Genomic DNA, 25,667 nt, shown 5'->3' on the forward strand with positions numbered 1-25,667 from the left:
GCATTCTCAAGTTATATCAAGCCACTAGAACATGATGCAAAAGTATAATATATTTATTTATAATACATACGTGATTTTCTTAAAAAAATATAAAATTAAAATTTCATGTCATATATTAATTTTATTTAAAATTTATACTTATATTTTTAGTTTTTAAATATGTTTATATTCAAATAATTATGTGGATTTTAATATAAATTCATTTGTCTTAAATTTGTTTAATAATTTTAAATTAAACTTACAATTATATTTTGTAATGTTTAAGACTGAAAAATATTGTAAACTCTTAACTGGATAATATTTATTCAAAATATATGTATGTTTTTTATCATTAAATTTTCAAAATACGTGTAAATTGCTATTTGATTATTAGGATTAAAATACAAATTAATTTTTACATATATGCAAGGATATGATCAACAAATATTATCGTTCAAAAATTTTTATATTTATTTACCAAACATGATTAAAAGTCCAGCATTCAGATTATCAATTATGCAGAATTTTAATCGTCCAGAAAAAATGATTCAGATTTAACAAATGACCCCTTAGCCAATGAACACTCTCCGTAATTCCATAATTTAACAAGCATAATTAAGCAGCTAAACTACGAAAATTTAATGCATTACAAAAACAAGGTGCACAACCATCCAATAAATATGGATGAAAAACCAAAATATCCACCATTTTGAGATATTTGCCTAAAATACGTATTGGCGAGATGTTCCGCCCTTTTTACCCACTGAATACGCATATGGGGATGCAGATTCTGATTTTTCACTTTTTGTTTTTTGTGAATACGCATGCTTAACATGCGTATTCTTTGTTAAATTTTAGAAGGTTGAATACGCATCCCTTAAATACGTATTTTGTGGGTATTTTGGACGGTTTGCGCGTCTCTGGGCGTTTTGAATAGTTAAGGTGAAAAATGGTGTAGTTTAGGCATTTTTTCATAAATCTGTAACTTTGTAAACAAAATTTTACCCAGGGTCACTGACCGAATTAGTTTGAAGTTTATTTAATAATAGTTAAAATAAAAAATTTTAGTCGATAATTTGATAATATTTGATGCGGGTAATAATTTATTGTGAAGAACTAGCACACATTTGTTCAAGATCGATTATTTATAAATTTAAATAATTAAAAAGTCTGTTTCTTTTTTTTTTGCTTTTTCAAGCGATGCTTAAACGTAATAATCTTCGTCCTTCGATATTTTTTACATTCACTTATCAATTACTAAGCATAATTTTATAAATTTAGTCGTATATCACATTTCGTTTGCCACATTCGTCTAAAAGCTAGTTTGAGTTTTTGTTTATTTTTTTAAAAACTCTAATTTAGTGTCTTTTTTAAGAAAAATGAACTGATAAAGGAAAATTAACTCTTGCATGCAACACTTCCGTTTGTAATTACAATATTAAAATATTAAATAAGGTTGCTAAATTTAGATAAATTTTATTTTATAAAAATCTAGTGAACTTTTACAAAACGTACTGCTAACAAATTGCTTTACTATAAATACATGTATAAATACAATACCTAATACACACCCAGTCCCAGACCTATCCCGCCGTATAAACATGAAGATTGTTGCGATATATTTTATTTTTGCCCTCTTTTTCGTCGCCGGAACAGGTAGCCGATATTTTTTCAAAAATATTTCTTTCTATTCAATTGTCAAAATATTTAATTTCAAATCAGATTTATACAAGGGCTACAATAACCTCGACTATTTAAGACGGGTTTTTAATTTTGAATTTTGTCGCGAATATAAATTAATTTATATAATTTGATATGCAGAAAGTCTTTATCCGGGACAATGTGAGACGATGATTAATCATGGGACAGATTTGTGCGACGAGAATCAATGTATAAAGGATTGCATTGCTTTGAAAGGTCCTGGCAGTGAGGGAGACTGCAAATTAAGCGATACTTGTTTTTGTGTTTATTCTTGTGGATAATTTCGTGATCGTGTTTAGTAATCAAATTATTAGCCAATGAGCGCTCTGTAATTTCATAATTTAATAAACATGAGCCGCCGAGCGCGGAATATTTAACGCATTGCAAAATTTATTGGCTCATTTTACGAACTGCATGCTCCATATATTATCTTCTTCTTCTTTTTTTCATCGTAGATAACCCGTAACCGCTACCCTTCGGGTGCGTACTGGTAAACACTACGAGCTCACGTAATAGCCTGCAAATCACGTAATATATTATCTTCTTGTTGAACAAGTAACGAATTAAACATAATTACTTGCCTGTTTTTAACTTTTAGTAATTTATAAATGTACTTAAACTTAATTGAAATTTTTCTTACATTGTGTATTCACAAAAAAATTAAAGATTATATCGTTTTAAAGTATATCAAATCTATTTTAATACTGAAATTTCAGTTTTTAAAATAATTAGGGGATATTTTTTTAATATTGATCAACTATATATCTATTGTTTTAAATTATATGATCTCCGCAATGCATAAAGTACACCTATTCCGTATAAGTACGTAAAAAATGATGGGAATCTTTGTTTATAAAATAAAATTTTCTACCGAGCGTTAAGACTAAATTAATTTGAAATTCATAAATCAATTGTTAGAATTTACTTTACACGATAATTTTTAATATAGTATATATGAAACCAAACCGAAAGGAACTTTATTTTATAAGCCCCCAAAATATATAAGCACCAGTCAAATAGGGGTTAACCGCGTCGGTTGCGGTTAACCGCGTCAATTGGATTACAAATTTGCAGTTATTGCGGATCGGTTCGCGGTTTAACCACTTATTTTAAAATAATTAATAATTTATAAAAAAGAGAATTCAAAATATTAATAAATTCGAATTTAAGTTACATGATAAATTTATATTTAAAATAAAATATAAACTATTGCTTCATGTAAAGTAAAAATATTAAAAACATACAAAAATATAACTGTCAAACACGCCAATGACGGAGCTCACAACCTTATCAACCATATTGTACAGATTCCTAGTATTTCCGATCTTATACATAAATTCTGTCGTACGGAGATCATTAGCATAAATTCTGTCGCATGGCCATTATAGAAGTGTTTTTAATTTATAGGCCGCAATCTAGCCACGTTATTCGAGTCAAGCATATTCAAATACCGTTAAATTGTCTTTTTCAAGTTTCAAAAAGTTCTGGAGCTATAAATTTTCGAATCTTGAAGGAGAATATCGTGAATATGAAATTCACGTTTTTTGAAATGATGTTGAATGTGATGAGGATGATAGCGGAAAAAGAATATTATGATAACAATGATGTGGCATATGAGGTGGAGGCTAGGCAGTTTAAGCAGATTGTTTCGGAAACGTTTGTTATTAGCTGTTCTTCGAATTTAGACATGAGTTCAATTTCGTTTAATCCATTTTTCTTGACTCACCACAAATTAATCACTATTCGATAACTGTTTCCTAGAAGCATGATGCGGATCGTGTGGTCAGCAACAACTTAGAGAAAAGAAAAAGAATAAAGAAAAAGGTTTCTCGTAACATTAAAACAACAAATAAACATTACTCCCTCAGTCCTATATTACGTTTCCATTTTAACTTTTTACACTATTCATGTTTAGCGATTTACTACTAATTTACGTCTAATCTATGAGTTCAAATATATTCATGAGTGATCTTGTTGGATTAACAATCAACAATCAAAAAATATTAACAATCATGAGTTAAAACTAATACGAAATTAAATATATTAACAATCAAAAGTGTGCATTGGCAAACGTGTCCAACACAAATAGGAAACTTTTTTAGACAGAGAGGAATTAATAAGTGACAAAAAATGAATTCAAGACAGATTTTCGCCTATATAAATATATTCATAAAAAATATGATATAAATAGGATCTTTTTAACGATTCTTGACAAAATATAATTTATTAATTTAAAAATTAACTAAACTTCGGTTAATAAAGATATACAAATCATTTATCTTAAAATTTCCTTGATGATGAAATGCAGTATATTAGCTCATATACTTTTAGTCTCTCTTAAATTTGAAATGTTTAGCCGGATTATATTTATTTATAGTAAACAAATACTTTTATAAATTCCGTTTTTTTGCTTCAACGTAATAAACTAGAGTAATTTCATAAATATTTCCATTGCCGCATTCGTTTGAACTTTTTATTCTCATTTTTCCAACTCCTAGTTTATTGTCTTATCTAAGAAAAATGTATTGAAAAAGGAAAATTAACTCTCCCATACAACACTTGCGTTTAATAACTATAATATCAAAACCTGTATAAATATTATACCTGCATGCACCACCCAAACCATCTCTCCATCATGAAGATCTTCGCGATATATTTTATTTTTGCCCTCTTCTTTGTCGCCGGAACAGGTAACTTCTCGATATGTATTACTCATTTAATCTTCGAATTATGTAAGTTTAAACCATGTTCATACATGTACTGTGATTTGTAGAACATGTTTGGGCGAAAGTATGTTTCTTGGATATAACACCTCCTGGTGGAGCATGCAACACTGATACATGCAACAAGCAATGCAGAGCTATAGAAGGACAAGGTGTTTCGTGTACATGCTTTTGTCACGGCGCCGCTTGTAGTTGCCACTATCCTTGTGGATGATTTGAAAATCAGGTTTAAATAAATTAAATAATCTCGTCTTAATTTTGACTGATTTCTGATTACCTATTATTTTCCTTTTACGAATATTCATACTATAAGAAAAATGGTTAAATATAAAGTTTAAATTTTCTTTTTTTTTTCCGGGGGTTATAAATTTGACCGAATATATTTTCGGTCGGAATTTAACTCTAAATTATTTTTATTTCGACCGGTTCCGGTTGGATTTATTTGTAAATACGATCGATTAAATATTACCGTTTAAATTCAATTGAGACGGGTCGAATTAGCCGTGTTCAAATGATTCGATCGCCTGCACTCGAATTAAGACACAAAGAACTTAACCCGTTAATATTTAACCTTATTTTTTTAGCGACAGTATTGATGAAATTGTTATTAATATATTTATGCTAAATATATCACTTTTAAGACGTTAGAAGAAGCTCAAAAGAGTATCTTATATCATTTCAGTTCAACAATTGCTATGCGCAATTTCATTAGTCCAATTGTATATAACATTTCTATTGCCGCATTTGTCTAAGCTAGTTGTTTGAGTTTTTATTTGTATTTTTCTAGAAACTCTAATTATTGTCTTATCTAAGAAAAATGTACTGATAAAGGAAAGACTTTTTGGTGGAGTTTTAAATTGTCGGCCTTCAACTCAGTCGAATAAGAATCATTGATTCCCTCTGCTGTCAATTTTTTATTCATTCAGGGCGCTCGGCCGGTGCTCCTTTCTCAAACCAGAATCTGAACGTTAGGGAAGATAAGGAAAGACCACCTGAGCGAACCGACCGAAGGGACTTGACTTATCCGAACCAAACGATAGCAGCTTAAAGCTAGGCTTATCCACGAGCAGCGTCGCTGCTTGATCAGCGGGGAGGAGTATCTCATCAAAGTATGGGGACCCCCCCTTTATCCTCATGATGGATGAGGGTGATGTGAGTTGGAGCCCAAAGCTGTCTCTTCCTTCGTCATCATCCCCCGTGCCTTCGCTATCTAGCGTGAAAACAGCAGACTTTGATGTCTTTGCTGATCAGCAGGGGACACCTGCTTCGGCACCCGCCCAAGAGGCGGAAGTGCTGGAAATTCCTTCCCCCGAAATAAGTCAGGGGGAATTGCTTGGGGAAGAACCCGGTGCCCAGGCCGGCCCTGTCAACGCCCCCTCTCCCCAAGAAGTGTTTGGGCAGCTGGGATATTTTTTATCACGCTTCAGTAAAATCCGAGCCCGGGGGGATTTTATCATTGCTACAAAGGATAAGCTAGACCTGAAGCATGCTTCACCCGAGAAGCTGTACAGGATCCAGGCTATCATGGAATCCATCACGAACCAACACGGCCGTCCCGCTTCTGGGATCAAAATGGGCATTGTACTTCATTCACTTAGTGTGTCTAACGTCTTACGTTCTCAAAACAACAACCTTGAAGATTGTATTCTAAAGCGCTTTAACTCGTCTTTATGTAGACGTGAACAGCTATTGGAAGATATTCTCTTTGTTTATAACGATTTAACTACAACTACAAGATGGTCTATGCCTCTTGATCAATTCGAATCAATTCTACGACAAATAGCATCGGATGAATACCATCTATCTCCACTAAGATATCTTCTTATCCCGGAGTATGCTTTTCAAAAGTCTTTTGTCGAAGAACTGGTATTATCATACCCTGATATCATGTTTCGAAAATGTCGACAGCATCCTGGTTCTATAGAGGTTCTTTTACCGGTTCGGTCCGTTAGCTGGTATTTGTTTAGTCATTCAGATAGTGACTGGCGTTTTTTTAGCTATGCATTACACACCTCATGTGGATCTAGCTTTCAACAGCGTAGAACACATTATGAGAGATGTTGAAGGGATATATTTAAAAATTAAAAATGATCCTCCTTAATCTTTGCAAAAAAAAAAATTTGCTCCCTGCGTAAAGTTTTTTAATGTCAATTTTTTTTTTCTTTGGGACAACATTTATAAGTGAAAGTTATACATTTTTTGTTTTAAAAAATTATGATTTACGAATGAAAGTAGAAATTAGGAATATATGGCAAAAAATGATAATAATAGATATTGACCAAGTATTTTTATTTAAACCACTTTAACACCGTTAATTTTGATTTTGATAGAATTATAATAAAAATAATATGAAGTTGATTTCTTGCCTATCATGCCCTAATCAACATAATTCTTTATCAGCTTCGATTAAAATTTTATCTTTCAGAATTTGTTCAAATACATCTTCTGATTACGGGAAGTTCAGCTTTTTAACTCTATGGTTTACACAAGAACCAAAATTGATTTTCAAATTTTAAATAGTATTCTTGACCTCGTTCAAAAGATGGTTGAAAATACAAAGATATGGGTGTAATTCGTCTGGGCGAGCCGGGTTTCAAACAAAGGTGTAATTCGAGCCGGGTTTAATTGAGTTGAGCCGGCTCGTTTAGTTAAACGAGCATAAACCTCTTCCCAAACCCAACTCGTTAATTTTCACGAGTCGAGTCGAGCCGGCTCATTTAGCTAAATGTGTCGTTTTAACGAGTCGGCTCGTCAATTTTACACTAAATCAAGCCTAAAACGCTACCCTAATTCGGCTCTTTTAATTTCATGAGTTGAGTTTGTTGGGGTTAAACCCAATAGGTAGTATGTGCTTGGTGACATAAAACATAATTGGATTGAGTAATAATTGTACGGGTAGACAATTATTATCATAATTGAGTTGAGTTACAATTGTATATGTTGACAATTATTATTATAACGGGAATGCGTAATAATTTTATGGGTAGATAATTATTATTATAATCATATTAGGTATGTCTTGTTGGCTAAGTTTGTGATAGCTATATATACATAGTCATGTTACTGTTTTGATGTATGCTTGAGTATTGTTTGACTTAAGTATACCGTTTGGAGAGATTGATTGTATTATTGATAATTGTTTGGATTAATAATATAAGTTGGGACGTGGGTTTTTCTGCGTCATATATTATGTGTGTATTTTGTATTATTTGTTTGGTTGTATATTTGTGTGTATTCCCCCTAACAAGTGGTATCAAGAGCCAAGGTCCATGATGGGGAATGTTCGGGGATTTGAAATTGAATTGTTTAATGGATTTTACCTTGTGGCAAAACATAGTGAAAGATCTGTTAATTCAACGAGTGTTATATGCGACGCTCGGAGTGAAGAAGCCTACTGAAGTTGATGATATAAAGTGGGGAGACATGAAGTTACTTGCGGCATCAACGATCCGGTTGGCCCTTGCACCGGAAATCAAGTATGATGTTTTTGAAGAGGACAATCCCAAGAATTTGTGGGAGAAGTTAACGGAGACTTATCACTCAAAGTTTTTGGCCAACAAGTTGTTTCGCAAGAAATATTTGTTCGGGTTCAATATGGAAGATGATGGGGATTTAAGAGATAATCTAAATCGTTTTAATGGCTTAATCAACCAGCTGAATAATTTGGATGAAAATTGAAGGATGAGGATAAAACTGTTCTACTACTAGTGTCTCTACCAAAGTAGTATAATACTGTGATGACTTCTTTATTGGTTGGGAAAATGAAGTTAGATTTGGATGAGACTATTGTTGTTTTTTTGGAGGTCGAAAGATTGATGAAACAAGAATCAAGTGACACGTCTGATGGAAGTGCATTCGTGGTACATGCGCGTGACACGGAAAAGAAGTATGTTAAGAAACATAGCCCTAATATCAGGTGGTTTTATTGTGAGGAATTTGGTCATATACAATTTATGTGTCCAAAGGCAAGAGAAAACTTGAGAGAATTGAAGAAAAATCAAGGAGGGAGTAGTGTTTCGCTTGTAGGAGCTGATGAAGATGTTCTTTTGGTTCAAGAAGGGAAGGGATCAAAAGAATAATGGGTGCTTGACTCGGGATGTTCTCATCACATATGTGGTAGGAGGGAGTGGTTCTAGTCCTACAAAAAGTGTGAGGGAAAGATGGTAACTTTACCGAACGGTAAAACGGTTAAGGTTGCTGGCATTGGTGAGATAACAATAAAACGTCACAATGGTCGTGTTCAGAAGTTAACTCAATTGTAAGATACATACCGGAGTTAAATCAAAATCTAATTTTGTTGGGTAAATTAGTTGATTTGGGATATACTGTTATGATGAAGAACAGTATGTTAAAAGTCACTAAAGGAGAATTAGAGACACTGAAAGGTCGAAAAGATAAGAGAAATTTTTAGTACTAGAATGAGGGGTTATTGTTCGAGGGGAGTTATTGGCAGATCGACGTTGATGACTTGATGGTGACTGTTAATTTGGTTGTGCATAAAACCATATTGGTTTGAAGTGGAGGATTGTTGGGGTTAATCCCAATAGTTAGTATAAGCTTGGTAATAGAAAACATAATTGGATTGTGTAATAATTATATGGGTAGACAATTATTATCATAAGTGAGTTGGGTAATAATTGTATGTGTTGATAATTATTATTATAATGAGAATAGGTAATAATTGTATGGGTAGACAATTATTATTGTAATCAAATTAGGTATGTCTTGTTGGCTAAGTTTGTGATGGCTATATATACATAGTCACAGTGGCGGACGCAGAAAAATATTTTAGAGGGGCCGATTTTTTTTTTAAAATAAATTATATTATATTATATTTAAATTTTAAGAAAAAATGCGCTTAAATACGTATTTAAATGAGTTATATGAGTATATAGCAGAACTATAATCACAATAAAAAAAAATTATACATATTTAAGTTAGGTGAATACGTACTTAGGATATTAAGCCGTTATTTTAATTACGGGGACAAATATAATATCAGTATATAAATTAGAGGAGTAAAAAAGTAAAAATTAGAGGAGTAAAAAATAGAAGTAAAAAATAGAAGTACCGTCTCCACCAACACATACGTACAAAAACATAGTTGGATACTATCATAAAGCAAAAGAGGAAAAAAAAGGAGGGGTTGAATGTACTGTATACTGAATTAAAGGAGGGGTTGAATTAAAAAGCAAAAAAAGAGGGAGAAGTAGGAGTTCGAACCCCGGTCTTCAGGGAGGATAACACAACCCACAACCAGCTGAACTACAACTACAATTCTACAATTAAAGATACTAACTCAATCATATTTGAAAACTCAGGGGGGGCCAGGGACCCCTCTGGACCCCCCTAGATCCGCCTCTGCATAGTCATGTTATTATTTTGATGTATGCTTGAGTATTGTTTGACTTAAGTATCGATTAAGTGAATACCGTTTGGAGAGATTGGTGTTATTATTGATAATTGTTTGGATTAATAATACAATTTGGGACGTGGGTTTTTCCGCGTCATATATTCTGTATGTATTTTACATTGTTTGTTTGTTTGTATATTTGTGTGTATTCCCCCTAACAGTGTTGAGCCAACTCGTTTAATTTAACGAGTCGAAACCTCTGCCAAGACTCGAGTTTGTTCACGAAACAAGCCAAGTCGAGCCCAGTAAAAAGAGTTCGAGTTGGGCGAGCTCGTGAGCTGCCCGAATCGTATTACAGTCTTACACAAAGATATGAAATATCCTTGGGTTTATTGTTGGGGTTAAACCCAATATGTGGTGTGGACTTGATAGAAAACATAATTGGATTGGGTAATAATTGTATGGGTATACAATTATTATCGTAATTGAGTTGGGTAATAATTGTATGTGTTGACAATTATTATTATAATGGAAATGGTTAATAATTGTATGTGTAGACAATTATTATTGTAATCAGATTAGGTATGTCTTGTTGGTCAAGTTTGTGATGGCTATATATACATAGTCATGTTATTGTTTTGATGTATGCTTAAGAGATGTAGTCGTCTTAGGTATCGTGCGGGAAATGCTTGAGCATTGGTTGGCTCAAGAGTATCAGTTTGAGACACCATTGAGGTGTTATGTATTGATGTATTATTGATAATAATTTTGATTAATAATACAAGTTTGGACGTGGGTTTTTTCCATGTCAAATATATTGTTGTGCGTTGTTGTGTGTACTCCGTATTGGTAGAATTGAATCTCAAATATGTGTGTCTGTTTCCTCCTAACAAGTGGTATCAGAGCCGAGGTTCGAGGTTCGTGATGAATTGGGTTGGAGGAACGTTCGAGGTTCAATTGGTATGGTGGAGTACGTTGATGGATTTGCTGACAAAGTTACGTGCGGTATGTCGGTTGACTTGCAATGTGGATCAATTCGTTCGTTCTCGATGTGGAAGATGAAGAGATTCTTAGTTCGAGGGGAGACATTGATGGCTTGACCGCTAATTTGGTTGTGAAATTGTATTGGGTTGAAGGGGAGGATTGTTGGGGTTAAACCCAATATATGGTGTTGACTTGATTGAAAACATAATTGGATTGGGTAATAATTATATGGGTAGACAATTATTATCATAATAGAGTTGGGCAATAATTGTATGTGTTGACAATTATTATTATAATGTGAATGGTTAATAATTGTATGGGTAGACAATTATTATTGTAATCGGATTAGGTATGTCTTGTTGATTAAGTTTGTGATGACTATATATACATAGTCATGTTATTATTTTGATGTATGCTTAAGAGATGTAGTCGTTTTAGGTATCGTGCGAGAGATGCTTGAGCATTGGCTCAAGTATTAGTTTGGGACACATTGAGGTGTTATGTATTGATATATTATTGATAATTGTTTTGATTAATAATGCAAGTTGGGACGTGAAGACAGGGAGTTTATACCATGGAAAAGTGAAGATGATCCGGCCACTAGTAATTATATTGATCGGGTTGATAAAAATGGTTATCCACAACTAATATTGTGGAAAGATTCAGTTCCTTTGTACAGAACTGGACCTTGGATTGGCTCAAGATTTAGTGGCCTTCCTATTCGGAAGAATAATGAAATATACACATCAAAATTTGTCATAACCGAGACAGAAGCTTATTTTGTTTCCCATCTTGTCAATACTTCTGAATCTAGTCCTATTACAAGGTTGACATTGTCTCCAGGTGGCATACCAACTCGTTATGTATGGAACAGAGAGAAACGCGAATGGACACAATATCTGACTTTACTAGTGATCGATTGTGATCGTTATGGAATTTGTGGACCAAATGGTGTTTGCAATGTTAATAAGTCTCCTAGGTGTGAATGTATGGAAGGGTTTGATCCGAAAAGCTCAGAAGACTGGGCACAAGGAGATTGGACTGATGGTTGTTCGCGCAAATTTCAACTAGAATGTGGAAATGGGGATGGTTTCTTGAAGTATACTGGTATAAAATTGCCAGACACACGATGGTCATGGTATAACATGAGCATGAACCTTGTAGAATGCGAGGAGAAGTGCTTGAAGGATTGCAATTGTACAGCATATTCAAATACAGATATTCGAGATGGGGGAAGTGGATGCTTGTTATGGTTTGGTGGCTTGAATGATATGCGAGGCTACTCAGACGATGGACAAGATCTTTATGTAAGAATGCCGCAGTCTGAATTAAGTAAGTGACCTTTTAAGCTATTATAATTAAGTATCATCTGATGTGTTTGCGGTTATTTACTTTAGCTTAATTTTGTTATGTATTGATATATTATTGATAATTGTTTTGATTAATAATGCAAGTTGGGACGTGAGTTTTTTCCACGTCAAATATATTGTTTTGTGTTGTTGTGTTTACTCCGTATTCGTAGAATTGAATCTCAAATATGTGTGTGTGTTTTCCCCTAACATTTATATATTGGTAAAATTGTTAGTGATTCTAACTGTTGCAACTGCAACAATTAAAAGAAGATTTTCAGCCAAAATTATTATCAATAATCTAATATATAAGATTGGAAGTTTGATTTTTTTCGAGTAAAACTCGAGCTTATTTCGAGCCGATAACCATATATCAACATTCAATGTTGATTTTTTTCAGAGTTAAATAGGATGAACTTGATAAATCTTAAACAAAATTCATACGCCAATCAGCCATATATCAACATTCAATGTTCGGTGTTAAAAGTATAATTCTGGTCTTTAAATTTTTAAAATTAAGTACTTGTTTGATTTTCGGTGAGATTGAGTGAGTTGGACAAGTTTTAATATAAATTGATCGAAAAATATGACTTCAATTGGGCTTCACATATAGTTTGAATGTAAAGTAAGTACAGATATATTACTAAAAAAAATTTCCCTCAAATTAACCTGGGATTAAGCCGACGTAAGTCGTAAGCTAGTTTAGTGTCCTTGCTAAATATTATTTCTCTTATTTTTTTATAATTTTTTTCACATGATACGAATTTTAATAAAATTATAAAATATATTTTCGTAATTTAATTTTAAAAAATTTCTTTTTAATATAAATTTAAACATTATATTTTTATTTAAAAAAAAATTAAAAAATATATAAATAATTAAATTTAATAAAAATATTAAAGTACGTGTCGAGTCTGTCCCGATCAGAGGGAGTATATTTTAGTGATCAGTCATGTTCGTCCGAGGCACCCATTTTGCGTCCGTCCATCCGTCTACTTTCAAACTACTTTCGATTCGCGCCGCTAGATTTTTTTGTTAAAGTTAAATTTCGAGATTTAACAATTAGTTTCTGTAAGATGGACTAAGTAATCAAATTATTAGCCAATGAGCACTCTGTAGTACTGTGGTTTCATAATTTAACAAGCATAAGCAGCCAAACGAGGAATATTTAACGCATTACGAAATTTTATTCGGTCATCTGACGAACTGCACTGTTTTACAGTGTCTTTGTTTTGCCAACATCAAATTACTTTTTCGTCCCTGAAAAAAAAATTCATTTTCACTTTTCGTTGATGAAATTGATCGTTTTTTTGATTAAGATTTAAATGTAGTTTATATTAAGATTGAATTAGCTGCAGGTTTATAGATTTGATGTTAAAATTTATTCTTATAGAAATTAAAATTTTTTAAATATAATTTAACCGAAACTAAACTGATACCTTAAATAATTTAATCGAAACAAAACCAAAACGGTGAATGATGTCGAATTCCCCAAAATCTCCATTTAACTTATAAAATTAAAAGTTATACCTTAAGTTTGGCCGATTAAAAAATATATATATGCGAACCATTGGTGGATAACTCGACTCGGTTGGAATTCGACTCGGTTCAGTTGTTCGTGAGCAAACTCGGTTTGACTCGGCTCGTTTGTCTCGGCTTCGCTCTGCCCGACACGTTTATAAACGGGCCGATTGTGAACATTTTTTCGGGTCGATTTTTAAACTCGAGCGAGCCTCGATTCCTTTTAAAAATAATTATGTTCGACTCGGACAGAACTCGTCTCCGTTCTGTTCGTTTGCAGCTCTCGGGTTCTCTTATCGAAACCAGGTAGGGTCACCCCGAAAAAAAAAGCTACAGTCAAACTTGGACAGCGTATTTATACTACAAGTTACCAGTACCCCCATCTCTGCACAGGGCACACCAATGATGGAGCTGACAATATTATCATCCATATTCTACACATTCTTGGTGTTTCCGATCTTATACATGTTCACCAAACACTGCCTTAACAAAATCCAAAACCTCCCTCCAACTCCTTTTTTAAATTTCCCGTTTCTCGGTCACTTGTATCTCCTAAAAAAGCCACTTCACCGCAAACTCTCGAAAATCTCAGCCAAACACGGCCCTCTTCTCCTGCTAAACTTCGGGTCTCGTCGAGTTCTTTTGATCTCGTCTCCCTCTGCTGCAGAGGAATGTTTTACGAAAAATGACGTGGTTTTTGCTAACCGTCCACATTTACTAGCTGGGAAACATCTTGGTTATAACTACACTTCCCTTACGTGGGCCTCGTACGGAGATCACTGGCGTAATCTCCGTCGCATGGCCACGGTGGAAGTGTTTTCAGCCCATAGGCTGCAATCTAGTCAGGTTATTCGAGTTGAGGAGACTCGAATACTGCTAGATCGTCTCTTTCGAGCTTCGAGAAGTTCTGAGTCAACTTCTCGAACCTCGAAAGAGAATATCGTGGACATGAAATCCACGTTTTTTGAAATGATGTTAAATGTGTTGATGAGGATGATAGCGGGAAAAAGATACTACGGTGATAATGATGTGTCAGATGAGGTGGAGGCGAGGCGGTTTAAGGAGATTGTTTCGGAGACGTTTGTTATTAGCGGTGCTTCGAATTTAGGCGATTTTTTGCCGGTGATGAAGTTGGTTGAAAAAAGAGGGATTGAGAAGAAAATGATGGTTTTGAGGAAGAAGCGTGATCAATTTGTTCAGGAATTGATCGATGAGCATAGACAGAACATGAATGACAGCGATACGACGAAATCTGGAAGGATGAGTATGATTGAATTGTTGTTGTCATTGCAACAAACTGAGCCTGAATACTACAATGATGAGATTATCAGAGGCTTAATACTGGTAAGATTCTTTTAATTCTCTTCTACTTAATTAATCAAGATTTGTTAATTATTTTTCGGATATTTGCTAGAACAATAACGTTGACTAACGTTCGATACAAAATTAAGAAATAAGCGAGTCATTTGAGTCAAATTTGCAGTGAATGATGAAAGCCTCGTGAATTTGATATTTAACCTGTACTTTTAACTAGTTCTAAATTGTGCTTACAGCTAGTAAGATCCATTAGAATGCAGAAATTAGTAGTGTATTAGTACTTTTAATTAGTATTAATTTTTGCTTAAAGCTAGCAAATCAGGAATGAAGATCCATTAGGATACAGAATTGATAAGAATTGTATTGGCTTAATTGTTTATGACTATCTTTGCGTGTGGGCGAGTCAGTGAATATAACAGGGCAACTACCTATGCTCCTGTCTCCGACTGGTAACATGTAGGATTAAACAAGTTTTAAACTCTATCTGAAAATTAAAATCAGTTGTATATTTACAGAATCAAACATGTCTTATCGAGGTTCTCATAGTCTGATACTCTGATTATCCCACGTACTCTGTGATTTGTGGCAATTTATCATTAAATCGAGCTTTTATTAGTTGCTCAATACGGTTAACCATCAAAGTTGTGCTCAGGACTCCCTCACCGGATGTCCCTCTGTAGTCTGTACAAAAGCCAATATAGGTGTTTAACAATAGGCTGTTTTATAAATGTTAGCATTTAGTTAAAGAAAACACAAATGAACTGAATAGTAAGATGTTCTAGCCAATACAGTGTCTGAATTAAGTTAAATAATCAAAGATCATGTTACCTGCAGATAAAGTTTTAAAAATTGGGCTTCAAGACCCGGGGAGTGTTATTTAAAATAAATCATAAGACACTTAAGAAATATATAAATCTAAAACGGAATGAAGAGTTTGTGACAGGTAAACGATAGGAAATTCTTTTTGAAAAAAATTGAACTCCAACTTATATATGCTACACCCAGTTGAAAAGGGCTTCCTCAACATCTTCATTTGAAAGTTTACAATACTACCAAAAGATTGATCAAAACTAATCACAGATGATGTTACGTCGTAAATTTTCATTAATTTGCATCCTTGCATACTAAAAGTTTTTGCAAACTGATTTTGAGAAAATCAGTTGAGTCAGTAGTCTGACTGCTTTTTGTAAAACAGGTTCTATTAGTAGCAGGAACTGATACAACAGTTGTAACCATGGAGTGGGCTTTATCTCTTTTGGTGAACAATCCAGATGTTCTAAAGAAGGCACAGATTGAGATTGACAATCATGTGGGACAAGACCGTCTGTTAAACGAGTCAGATATAGCTAACCTACCCTATCTCCGGTGTATCATAGCCGAGACAATGAGGATGTACCCAGCAGGCCCTCTACTGGTGCCACATGAATCATCAGCGGAGTGCAAAGTGGAAGGTTACTCCATCCCAGAAGGCACCATGCTAATTGTGAATTTATGGGCAATTCAGAATGACCCGAAAATATGGGCAGAACCAAGCAGGTTCATGCCAGAAAGGTTTGAAGGCTTTGAAGGAACCAGAGACGGGTACAAATTTATGCCATTTGGGGCAGGAAGGAGAGCCTGTCCAGGTGAAGGTCTCGCAATGCGTATGATAGGGTTAGTTTTGGGTTCACTCCTTCAGTGCTTTGATTGGGAAAGGGTTGGAAAAGAATTAGTTGATATGACTGAAGGACCTGGACTTACCATGCCAAAGCTCCGACCTCTGGTTGTAAGATGCCAGCCTCGTATGACAATGCCAAGTCAACTGAAGCAAATTTGAACAAATTAAGCAACAAAAGCATCCTTCAATATTGGAAACAACGTAACACTAAATGTGATCCTGCAAGTTGAATCTAGGGCAATTGTAACAGTAAGGTCAGCTACTAAGCCCGAGACCTCCAAATATTGCATATAAATGTACTAATAGTATAATTTGCAGTAAGAATTGCAAGTTGCTTTGTGTTTGTGAAATCATTTGTATCTTGTATCTTATTGTTTTGTTTGGAACCAAACTCTTTCTTTGTGTTTTGTATGTTAGAACCAACTTTGTGAATTAAATTCTAAGCATATTGATCACCTGAGCCCTGATCTTGCATGTATATTGATTTTCTGGTTTTGTGTCTTGTAATATGTGATTACAATTTTCTGGTTGGTATTATTGACCCTGTTTTCATGTGGTTGAGTCATGGGAGCAGTGGGGTCTTTTTGTAGCTAATTTTTGTCTATGGCATCTCTTTGGATTGACAACTCCCTTTCATATAAAACATCAAGATAAGATAATAATTTTGATATCTACTCATTTCAGTCCTTGGCGTCTAAAAGTGATTTTCGTCTCAAGACTCAACACATTCATCACAATTCGACTAAATCCTACTTTCTTCATCCGTGTTAGAAGATCATATAGGAAGTATTTGGATTGCTGATGAGGATAGGAATGGGGAATTGTGATGAACAGTGTTAAAGAGTATAAGATCTTGTCGGGGTCTTTCTCTACCACCTTAAGATTTTAGTGTGACCGGTTACTTAACATGGTATCAGAACTCGATTTAGGGAGGGTCTCAGTTTCGAGTCCTCAGCTGACTCAAGGTCATCCTGCCTATATGAGGCGATACTATAAATAGGGAGACTATATATAGTGAAATGCTATAAAGGACTGCATTACATGATCTGAAAGTAAGATTTTGGAATCATGAAAATTTTATAATAATTGTGTTCTTGAACAACAAAGCATTATGCATTTATCAACTATAGCACTTACTAAATAACTTTGTTGTATGTTAACCACTGTATTATTAGTAAGAGAAAATATAGCCACCCCCACCTTAACAAAATTGCTGGTTTTGCTCACATAGCGCCAAAGATGAGGCTGTTCCAAAAAATTAACAAATAGTTCCTGCTCTGAGAAATGTGAGGCTCTTCTTAGTTTTCTATCCCAGTTTTCTAAATTTGATCCCTTCAATCATCTATATCTATCATCTGTATTTTCAAACAAAAATTCACATTTCATAGTCCCTTGGTCCCTGGTCTAAATATCTATAGGCCATGGGTTACAGCAAGACTTTGATATCCTTTGCCTTGTTGCTGGCTTTGGGCAGCTTGGTACAATGTCATGAGGACATGACAATAATCGACATTACGCATACGTATACTCCTGCTATGCCATCTTATGGCTCCAAGAAAGGTCTTGGGGAGATTTTGAGTTTGGTCTGTGACCAGAGGAAAGGATTCAAGACTACAAACTCCTTATTGACCATCCAAGTTCATTCTGGCACTCACACTGATGCTCCTTCACATACTTTTATTGAATACTTAACTCAAGGAATTGATGCTACCACTCTTGACCTTCATACACTCAATGGTGAATTCTTTATCTTCTTATGGTAAGATCAAACATATGTTTTTGTTTATATTACTGTTTATTGAAGATTTTTCTGCTGATGTATTGCAGGCCCTGCTTTCGTGGTTGATGTTCCAAGAGACCAAAACATAACTGGTATGCTCATGCATTGATTCTATTCGTGAGCATCGACTTTAAGTTTTTCCAATTATTTTCTTGTTGGCGTCGATCTTAATCATGTAAAACTAAGCGTTGTAGCCAACTTCTTTTAGATAGTCTGAGTTCTTATGTTGTTCATTAGAGAACATGCAATATCAGTAATTACTCTTTAGTCATCTTTCTCTTAAGAAGGCATAACAATTTGACTGAACTTGCGATGCTCAGCTGATGTTATGAAGCAGTTGAACATTACAAGGGGAGTTAAGCGTGTGCTTTTCAGAACATTGAACACCGACAAGTAAGATAGATTCTATAGTAAAATAAACATGTACATTTACCCATTTTTGATCAGAATATACAACTGAATTATATGTTTGTATCAATTTTACGCCTCTCAGGAAGTTGATGAGTGCCACCCTTTATGACTCGAGTTATGTGGGATTCACACAGGATGGAGCTCAATATCTAGTTGATCACACTGATATTAAACTTGTTGGTAAGACAGGCTGTCCTGTCCTTTATTATCTTCTTTGAACCTTTAACTTCCATATCATGTAATTTTACTTAACATGTTTATCTTTTCCTAATTTTAGGTATCGATTACTTGTCAATTGCTTCAGCTGCTGATGTTCTTTCTCCACATCTTGTATTGATGAAGAATAAGGTAAGTAATTCAGTTACCTTAAAATGTTAATCCACATCTTGTACTGATAGTCGATTCATACAGCAAACTTGGTTAGTGGTCTTGGATCTATTCTAACTTGAGTAATACGCATTAGGATATTATACCTTTGGAAGGATTGAAGCTTGATCAAGCTGAGGCAGGTGTTCAATACATCATTCATTGTCTACCTCTGAAATTGCACGCTGATGCTTCTCCAGTGAGGTGCATTCTGACTAAATGAAGCATTCCTGCTAAATTTGCTTAATGTAAGTTCTCTCAGCATAGTCCTTGTTTTAAAATACTAGCCTGAACTAGTCTACTATTGAATCTGGATTTCACTTTCATGCAAACAACAATTTCTCGTACTCTGCTGATACGGGAGCCTTGTACGACCATTTTATTGAGAACTACAAATCTTGCTAATACAAGCTTCTATGTTGTAGGTAACAAGCTGGACGGACTAGCTTTTCCAGAAGATGACAGTAGCAGAAAAGATTGTAACTTTTGTGTATTGTCATCAAAGCCTTGTAAACAATATTTCCATTTTAAATAACAAGGGCAACTTTTAATATATCTGCTTCTATATACAAATAGAAAATGCATCACCTATTACATTTGCAGACATATTCAAGAAAAAGATTGTCAAATAAACTTTTCTTATGACAGTATAAGATTTACAAGGTAAAATGCCAAAGCAAAACAGCTAAGTAGTTTCTTATAATATAGCAAGTACTTTTAATTGTACAAAAGACAGGATGAACAAAAAGTAGATATGGGTACTTTGCACATTGTTGAGAATGCTGTAAACTCGAGTCTCGATATCCAGTTGCTTGTCAGTAAGGACACATGAATATTAAGATTTAAAGAAAATGCTGTGATTAACAATATAACTTGTTACAGGCTTGCAGCACTGATCACTTTAGAATCTTTTTTTGATGAACTTAAAATAAAACGAATCGTATGTTTTACCAGATGGCCATAATCTTGATAACTTCATTAGGGACCTCAAACACCGCTTGTTAAGGCTTTTAAGCTAGCAGCAGTATCTCAAGCAGTAGGATTTGCAAGAATGCAGGAACCAGTTATGAAATATGATCGCGTAGAAATTAATTATGTTTTCTTTCACAGCTGTTCCTATACTAACATAGTCCATTCCCTTGTTGGCCTATAAGTCTATAACAAATCACCCTTCTATTGCCAAAAGACCAAGCGCGATTATGGGAGAAGTGTTAATTAAAGTATCCCTGCTCTTTGATACTGAAGGAAAATCAGGCATGAGTGTATATTAATCAATCCCTGGGCTGGTAATCACTAAAATTCTCAAGGCATAACAGTGTCCGTCTGTGTGATGGTAATCAAATAGCATGTAGCCAGGTCCGCGAGGAATTTGGTATGAGTGGTCATGCATCTGAGACAGAAGCTGTGTCAAGTGTCAACTCAACAAGCAACTTAATTAGCATTTAACAGTGCTTATGTAATAAATCACAAGCAATTTTGTGCACAGCGTTAACTGGACTATTGTGGATATTAGACATGAATGTTGTAATGCTGCTATGCCACTATTTGGTTCTAGTAAAGGATTCCACTCTAAATCCTAAGAATTGTTACTGATTAGAGGCAAGGATTTCATCACTTTAAAGTCCTTATTGACCATTCCAGTTCACAGTGTTCAGAGACTATTGTCAGTTAGCCTCCAAATACCAAGGCCCTAAACCTGGGAGATCATTCTAGTGACAGCGTAAGAAACTGCAGGAGTTGACAAGTGTTGTCTGTTGTTTCAGAATTGTTTATAATTATCTAGTAAGTCTGCATCATAAATTTACTTTAAAAAAAATAAAAAAATTAATAACGAATAATTAAATTATTGTCTTTTGTTCCAAGTGAGACACATTTGATGCTCTTGCATTAGATTAAGAAAGTTATCAGATTATAATGTCTTGCATTTCATTTGAATATTTTCGGTAATCTTGGCTTTGTTTACCTGTCTTTAGCCATGAGAGCAGTGGGGTTTTTTAGCAGGCTGCAGCTAATTTTTTTGGCCATATACTTGGCTTCTAGTGTCACTTGTTATTTAACATAAAAGTCTTTCTCAAGAAAAATGAAGATAAGATAAGATATCTATTCTGATATCTACTCATTTTAGTCCTTAGTGTCCAAAATAAATTTCAAAGTTGAAACATTCATATAAATTTGGACTTAATCCTACTTCTCCCATCACTGTTATTCTTCAATCAATGGATTTTGCTCGTATGTTCTACACGTACCTTCCAATCAGTTTAGCTCTGTACATGATAACGCGACATCTAATTCACAAGCTCCTGAATTTTCCACCAACTCCTTTTCCTGTTATACCTTTAATTGGTCATCTTTACCTGTTAAAGAAACCTCTTCAGAAGAAATTATCAAATCTTTCAGAATTGTATGGTCCAGTGTTCTTCCTCCGGCTAGGCTCTCGTCCTGTCCTCGTTGTTTCATCTGTATCAGCTGCTGAAGAATGTTTTACCAAAAATGACATCAACTTTGCTAACAGGCCTCAATTTCTCTATGCAAAATACCTCGGCTACAACTACAATAGTATTGTTTGGGGCCCCTATGGCGATCACTGGAGAAACCTTAGACGTATTGCCTCTATTGAAATTCTGTCATCTTATCGCTTGCAGAAATTATCTCAGATTCGCGTTGATGAGGTTCAAACACTGATGCACAAATTATTTATATCTTGCACTGAGAACAAGTATCGAACTTTGCATTTAAAACCTGTACTAAGTGAACTTATGTTCAATGTCATGACTAGAATGATTGCTGGAAAGAGGTATTTTGGTGAGAATTCATCGAAGTCAGAAGAGGCCAAGAGATTTCAGGAGATAATAGCTGAGTCATCTGTCTTAGTTGGAGCATCCAATACTGGAGATTTTTTGCCAATTGTTCGATGGTTTGTGTTCAATAAAATGGAAAAGAAGCTCAAGAAATTACATATGAAAAGAGATGAGCTCGCGCAAAAGTGGATAGACGAATTTCGTGACAAAATCTCAGATGATTCTGCAGAATCAGAGGACAAATCTATGATTGAGATCCTATTGTCTTTGCAACAAAGAGAACCTGACTATTATACGGATGAAACTATTAAAAGTCTCATGCTGGTAAGTGATTTTATTTTTCTTGGGATAAACATCAACTAATTATAAATCCGTAATATGTACAATCTTGTAATGAAATTTCTCTTCCACAGATGGAGCCATGTGTAATAATGGAACTGATCCCATGCTTTTAGCAACTAGTTTTATCGACTAATGTAATATGCACTATCTCACTATGTGTTATGTAGGCTCTGTTACAGGCAGGGGTCAGTACATCAGTTGATACAATGGAGTGGGCGATGGCTTTCCTTCTCAACAGTCCGAACGTGCTCAAGAAGGCACAAACTGAAATTGACAATTGTGTTTCACAGCATCGTCTGATTGATGAAGCAGACGTGTCTGAGCTTCCATATTTACAATGCATCATTCGTGAGACAATGCGGATGTGTCCAGTAGCTCCATTCCTTGTACCCCACGAGTCGTCTATGGACTCCACTGTCTGTGGTTTCCATGTTCCTCGTAGAACTATGCTATTGGTGAATGTGAAATCCATACAAAACGACCCTAATTACTGGGAAGACCCTGAAGTTTTTAGGCCAGAGAGGTTTGAAGGTTTTGATAAGGCCAATGTGGGGTTCAAGTGGATGCCATTTGGGTTAGGCAGGAGAGGGTGTCCAGGAGAGGGATTGGCTATGCGCATAGTTGGATTGGCACTAGGATCATTGATTCAGTGCTTTGACTGGGATCGCATGGGGAAGGAAATGGTGGACGTGACCACAGGTGGTGGTGGACTCACCGCACCCATGGCTCAACCCTTAGTGGCCAAGTACAGGCCTCGTACGACAATGCTCAACCTTCTGTGTCAAATTTGAAGAGTATATTTAGCTGATAGCCTGATAACTTTGGTAGTTCCATTAATGTATAATTTGGCAGTTCTTGTTCCTTATTATTATCGCTATGAATGTTGATTCGATGGAATAATTGGATGGCCAACTACAAAGCAGGGTTACTTGTTTAGAATGAAGCAGAGTTAAGTATATGGAACTGTTACATATAGCATAAACTTGGATTACATTTTTAGTAACATTTAGCATAAGGTGTACATAAAATTTCAATTACATTTTTAGTAACTTAGATGTCAACCATTAGTTCTTGATGGTATATTAGTAGTAAAAGAACTCTAACTACACCTGAATATAAGGTGAGTTTTGCTGAAATAGCTCCACAAATGAGGCTCTGCCTTGTAAATATTAGATTTCTGCCAAAAAATGTAAGGTTCTTCTTGATAAGATATCTCAAGTCTTTAAATTTGAACACTTCAATCGTCTATATAAGTCTTTTTTATTGTCAAACAATAGCATTGTGTTCCATTGAAATTTCCCATCTAAGAGTCCATTGTTGATTGTTCCCTGGCCTGAATATTTGACTGCCTTCATTTCTATTTAGGCCATGGGTTCCAGAACCATGATCTCTGTTGCCTTGTTGGCTTTCATCGTTACTGTCACCTTCGTAGAATGTCAGGATTTGAATATAATTGACATTACACACGAGTACGTTCCTACTATGCCATCTTATGGATCCCAGAAAGGTCTTGGAGAGATTTTGACATTAGTTTGTGACCAAAAGAAAGGATTTAAAACTACAAACTCCCTATTGACAATTCAAGTTCATTCAGGCACTCATACTGATGCTCCTTCACATGCTTTTATAGACTTTTTTGATCAAAAAGTTGATGCAACTACTCTTAACCTCCAAACCCTTAATGGTGAGTTCCTCTTCATTGTTTTAATATATGTTTGCTCTAATGAGCCCCATAAAACAGCAATGTATTTTTGCTAAAACGGAGTTGGATAATTTGTTTATATTCCCGTCTACTGAAGATTTGTTTGCATATGTTCTTAACAGGACCTGCCATTGTGGTTGACGTTCCAAGAGACCAAAACATAACTGGTATGCTTTACGACATTTTTTTTTTTTTGCAAGCATCTACTACAGCATTTTCCATTTAGCAAGGCATAATAACGGTTTGATTTTGCACTCCTCAGCCGATGTTATGAAGACCTTAAATATTCCAAGGGGAGTAAAGCGTGTGCTTTTCAGAACTTTGAACACCGACAAGTATTGCCTCATTTCCTCTAGATATCATTTCAGAATAATCGTAAACCCTACCCTTGTTCACAGCTGATGACTATTCGATGTTCATCAAATGATCTGAACACATCTGCATTACAATTTTCTCCTTTCAGGGGTCTCATGAGTATTACGGGTTTTGACTCAAGTTATGTGGGATTCACCCAGGATGGAGCACAATATTTAGTAGACAATACTGATATTAAACTTGTTGGTAAGAATATACTTAACCATTTTTCTGTTTTTTTCGATATTATTAAGTACTTTCTATGAACTTTCATTTCATGCAATCTTTTTCTGCAGTTTTTTTCTTATTTGTTGCTCTTCTGGCATCTAATATGTTAATTTCTTCCTGATTGTAGGAATTGATTACTTATCAATTGCCTCAGCTGCTGATGTTCTTTCTCCTCATCTTGTACTAATGAAAAACAAGGTAAATAATTCAATTCTATGACATAATTGACATCTTACAGTACTTTAAGAATTTTTAATACTGGAAATGCAGTCAGAATCGACACGATGGTCTAGTTCATACAGCAAACTTAAGAAATGTTTAAGAAATCTATTCTAACACGATACGTTTTAGGATATCATACCATTGGAAGGCTTAAAGCTTGATCAAGCTCAGGTGAATGTTCCCTACACCATTCACTGTCTACCTCTGAAGTTGCATGCTGATGCATCCCCAGTGAGATGCATTCTCATCAAGTGAAGATCGTCCGCTAAATTAGCTTAATGTAAGTCCTATTTCTCCGTAAAATCATAAGTCTTGTGCACTGGATATGACCTAAGTTATACTAAGATTCACGAAATGATCTTGCTAATCTCATGCTTTTGTGTTGCAGGTAACAAGCTGGATAGACTTGCTTCTCAAGTGATCCTGTCTAGCATTTTCTGCATCAGGAATATTTAGTTCATTTTGCTATCCTGTTTTATAAGCCCTGTAACACATGACATAAGCCTTGTAATATTTTCCAATATTACCATATAATAGAAGGCTACTTTTCTCGTTTTGTTTTACATCTGAGGCTCAAGTTCGCAACCAATGGTGTTCAAACTAACGTATGAAATGATCTTTAGCTCTAATTTTAATTGGTAATTCAGATTATATTCTTTTAAAAAAGTATTTGCGCTGGTAAAAAAAGTAACACGAAACAGCTAACAAACCAAAAAAGTGTTTGAAGAGTATAATATCATGTTGGGGCATTTCTCTACCATGTTAAAGTTATTTTAGAACGACTAGTTACTTAACATGACATCAGAGAGCTCGGTTCAGTAAGTGATTCGGGTTCGAGTCCTTTCATTGGGTATTGGTTATATCTGTTGTTGTCAATCGT

General features: G+C 34.7%; 5 protein-coding genes and 2 long non-coding RNA genes across 7 annotated transcripts; all 7 read left to right on the plus strand.

Moving 5' to 3' along the window:
* The first annotated feature begins 1,502 nt into the window (after positions 1 to 1,502).
* On the plus strand, positions 1,503 to 2,059 carry LOC141717349 (uncharacterized). The gene is made up of 2 exons (XR_012573592.1): positions 1,503 to 1,635; positions 1,801 to 2,059. It is a non-coding gene; the product is annotated as an uncharacterized LOC141717349 (long non-coding RNA).
* A 2,083-nt stretch (positions 2,060 to 4,142) lies between these two features.
* Positions 4,143 to 4,669, plus strand: LOC141717350 (uncharacterized). Its single transcript, XR_012573593.1, has 2 exons — positions 4,143 to 4,370; positions 4,454 to 4,669. It is a non-coding gene; the product is annotated as an uncharacterized LOC141717350 (long non-coding RNA).
* Positions 4,670 to 8,140: 3,471 nt separating this feature from the next.
* On the plus strand, positions 8,141 to 12,080 carry LOC141720198 (G-type lectin S-receptor-like serine/threonine-protein kinase At4g27290). Its single transcript, XM_074522548.1, has 2 exons — positions 8,141 to 8,452; positions 11,286 to 12,080. The coding sequence occupies exons 1-2, from the start codon at positions 8,141 to 8,143 to the stop codon at positions 12,078 to 12,080; spliced, it is 1,107 nt and encodes a 368-aa protein (XP_074378649.1).
* Positions 12,081 to 13,975: 1,895 nt separating this feature from the next.
* On the plus strand, positions 13,976 to 17,062 carry LOC141721806 (cytochrome P450 81Q32-like). Its single transcript, XM_074524922.1, has 2 exons — positions 13,976 to 14,954; positions 16,123 to 17,062. Exons 1-2 carry the CDS (start codon positions 14,013 to 14,015, stop codon positions 16,741 to 16,743), a joined length of 1,563 nt encoding a protein of 520 aa, XP_074381023.1. The 5' UTR covers positions 13,976 to 14,012; the 3' UTR covers positions 16,744 to 17,062.
* Positions 17,063 to 17,797: 735 nt separating this feature from the next.
* On the plus strand, positions 17,798 to 19,694 carry LOC141721807 (cyclase-like protein 3). The gene is made up of 7 exons (XM_074524923.1): positions 17,798 to 18,321; positions 18,412 to 18,456; positions 18,685 to 18,757; positions 18,858 to 18,955; positions 19,053 to 19,123; positions 19,239 to 19,389; positions 19,567 to 19,694. The coding sequence occupies exons 1-6, from the start codon at positions 18,006 to 18,008 to the stop codon at positions 19,362 to 19,364; spliced, it is 729 nt and encodes a 242-aa protein (XP_074381024.1). The 5' UTR covers positions 17,798 to 18,005; the 3' UTR covers positions 19,365 to 19,389; positions 19,567 to 19,694.
* Positions 19,695 to 21,262: 1,568 nt separating this feature from the next.
* LOC141721808 (cytochrome P450 81Q32-like) lies at positions 21,263 to 23,181 on the plus strand. The gene is made up of 2 exons (XM_074524924.1): positions 21,263 to 22,263; positions 22,449 to 23,181. Exons 1-2 carry the CDS (start codon positions 21,358 to 21,360, stop codon positions 23,070 to 23,072), a joined length of 1,530 nt encoding a protein of 509 aa, XP_074381025.1. The 5' UTR covers positions 21,263 to 21,357; the 3' UTR covers positions 23,073 to 23,181.
* A 374-nt stretch (positions 23,182 to 23,555) lies between these two features.
* Positions 23,556 to 25,350, plus strand: LOC141721810 (cyclase-like protein 3). Its single transcript, XM_074524925.1, has 7 exons — positions 23,556 to 23,965; positions 24,106 to 24,150; positions 24,246 to 24,318; positions 24,447 to 24,544; positions 24,693 to 24,763; positions 24,917 to 25,067; positions 25,176 to 25,350. The coding sequence occupies exons 1-6, from the start codon at positions 23,650 to 23,652 to the stop codon at positions 25,040 to 25,042; spliced, it is 729 nt and encodes a 242-aa protein (XP_074381026.1). The 5' UTR covers positions 23,556 to 23,649; the 3' UTR covers positions 25,043 to 25,067; positions 25,176 to 25,350.
* The last annotated feature ends 317 nt before the right edge of the window (positions 25,351 to 25,667 follow it).

This window comes from Apium graveolens, chromosome 4 (assembly GCF_009905375.1).
Source record: "Apium graveolens cultivar Ventura chromosome 4, ASM990537v1, whole genome shotgun sequence".
Classification (NCBI taxonomy): Eukaryota; Viridiplantae; Streptophyta; class Magnoliopsida; order Apiales; family Apiaceae; genus Apium; species Apium graveolens.

Bases quoted from the DNA above. Each gene is read 5' to 3' on its own strand.
- LOC141721808 (XM_074524924.1), top strand. From the start codon at position 21,358: ATGGATTTTGCTCGTATGTTCTACACGTACCTTCCAATCAGTTTAGCT. The intron at 22,264-22,448 runs GTAAGTGATTTT...TGTGTTATGTAG, and splicing joins CTATTAAAAGTCTCATGCTG to GCTCTGTTACAGGCAGGGGT.
- LOC141721807 (XM_074524923.1), top strand. From the start codon at position 18,006: ATGGGTTACAGCAAGACTTTGATATCCTTTGCCTTGTTGCTGGCTTTG. The intron at 18,758-18,857 runs GTAAGATAGATT...TACGCCTCTCAG, and splicing joins AGAACATTGAACACCGACAA to GAAGTTGATGAGTGCCACCC. The intron at 19,124-19,238 runs GTAAGTAATTCA...AATACGCATTAG, and splicing joins TTGTATTGATGAAGAATAAG to GATATTATACCTTTGGAAGG.
- LOC141721810 (XM_074524925.1), top strand. From the start codon at position 23,650: ATGGGTTCCAGAACCATGATCTCTGTTGCCTTGTTGGCTTTCATCGTT. The intron at 24,151-24,245 runs GTATGCTTTACG...TGCACTCCTCAG, and splicing joins AAGAGACCAAAACATAACTG to CCGATGTTATGAAGACCTTA. The intron at 24,764-24,916 runs GTAAATAATTCA...GATACGTTTTAG, and splicing joins TTGTACTAATGAAAAACAAG to GATATCATACCATTGGAAGG.
- LOC141721806 (XM_074524922.1), top strand. From the start codon at position 14,013: ATGATGGAGCTGACAATATTATCATCCATATTCTACACATTCTTGGTG. The intron at 14,955-16,122 runs GTAAGATTCTTT...TTTGTAAAACAG, and splicing joins TTATCAGAGGCTTAATACTG to GTTCTATTAGTAGCAGGAAC.
- LOC141720198 (XM_074522548.1), top strand. From the start codon at position 8,141: ATGACTTCTTTATTGGTTGGGAAAATGAAGTTAGATTTGGATGAGACT. The intron at 8,453-11,285 runs GTTCAAGAAGGG...TAATAATGCAAG, and splicing joins CTGATGAAGATGTTCTTTTG to TTGGGACGTGAAGACAGGGA.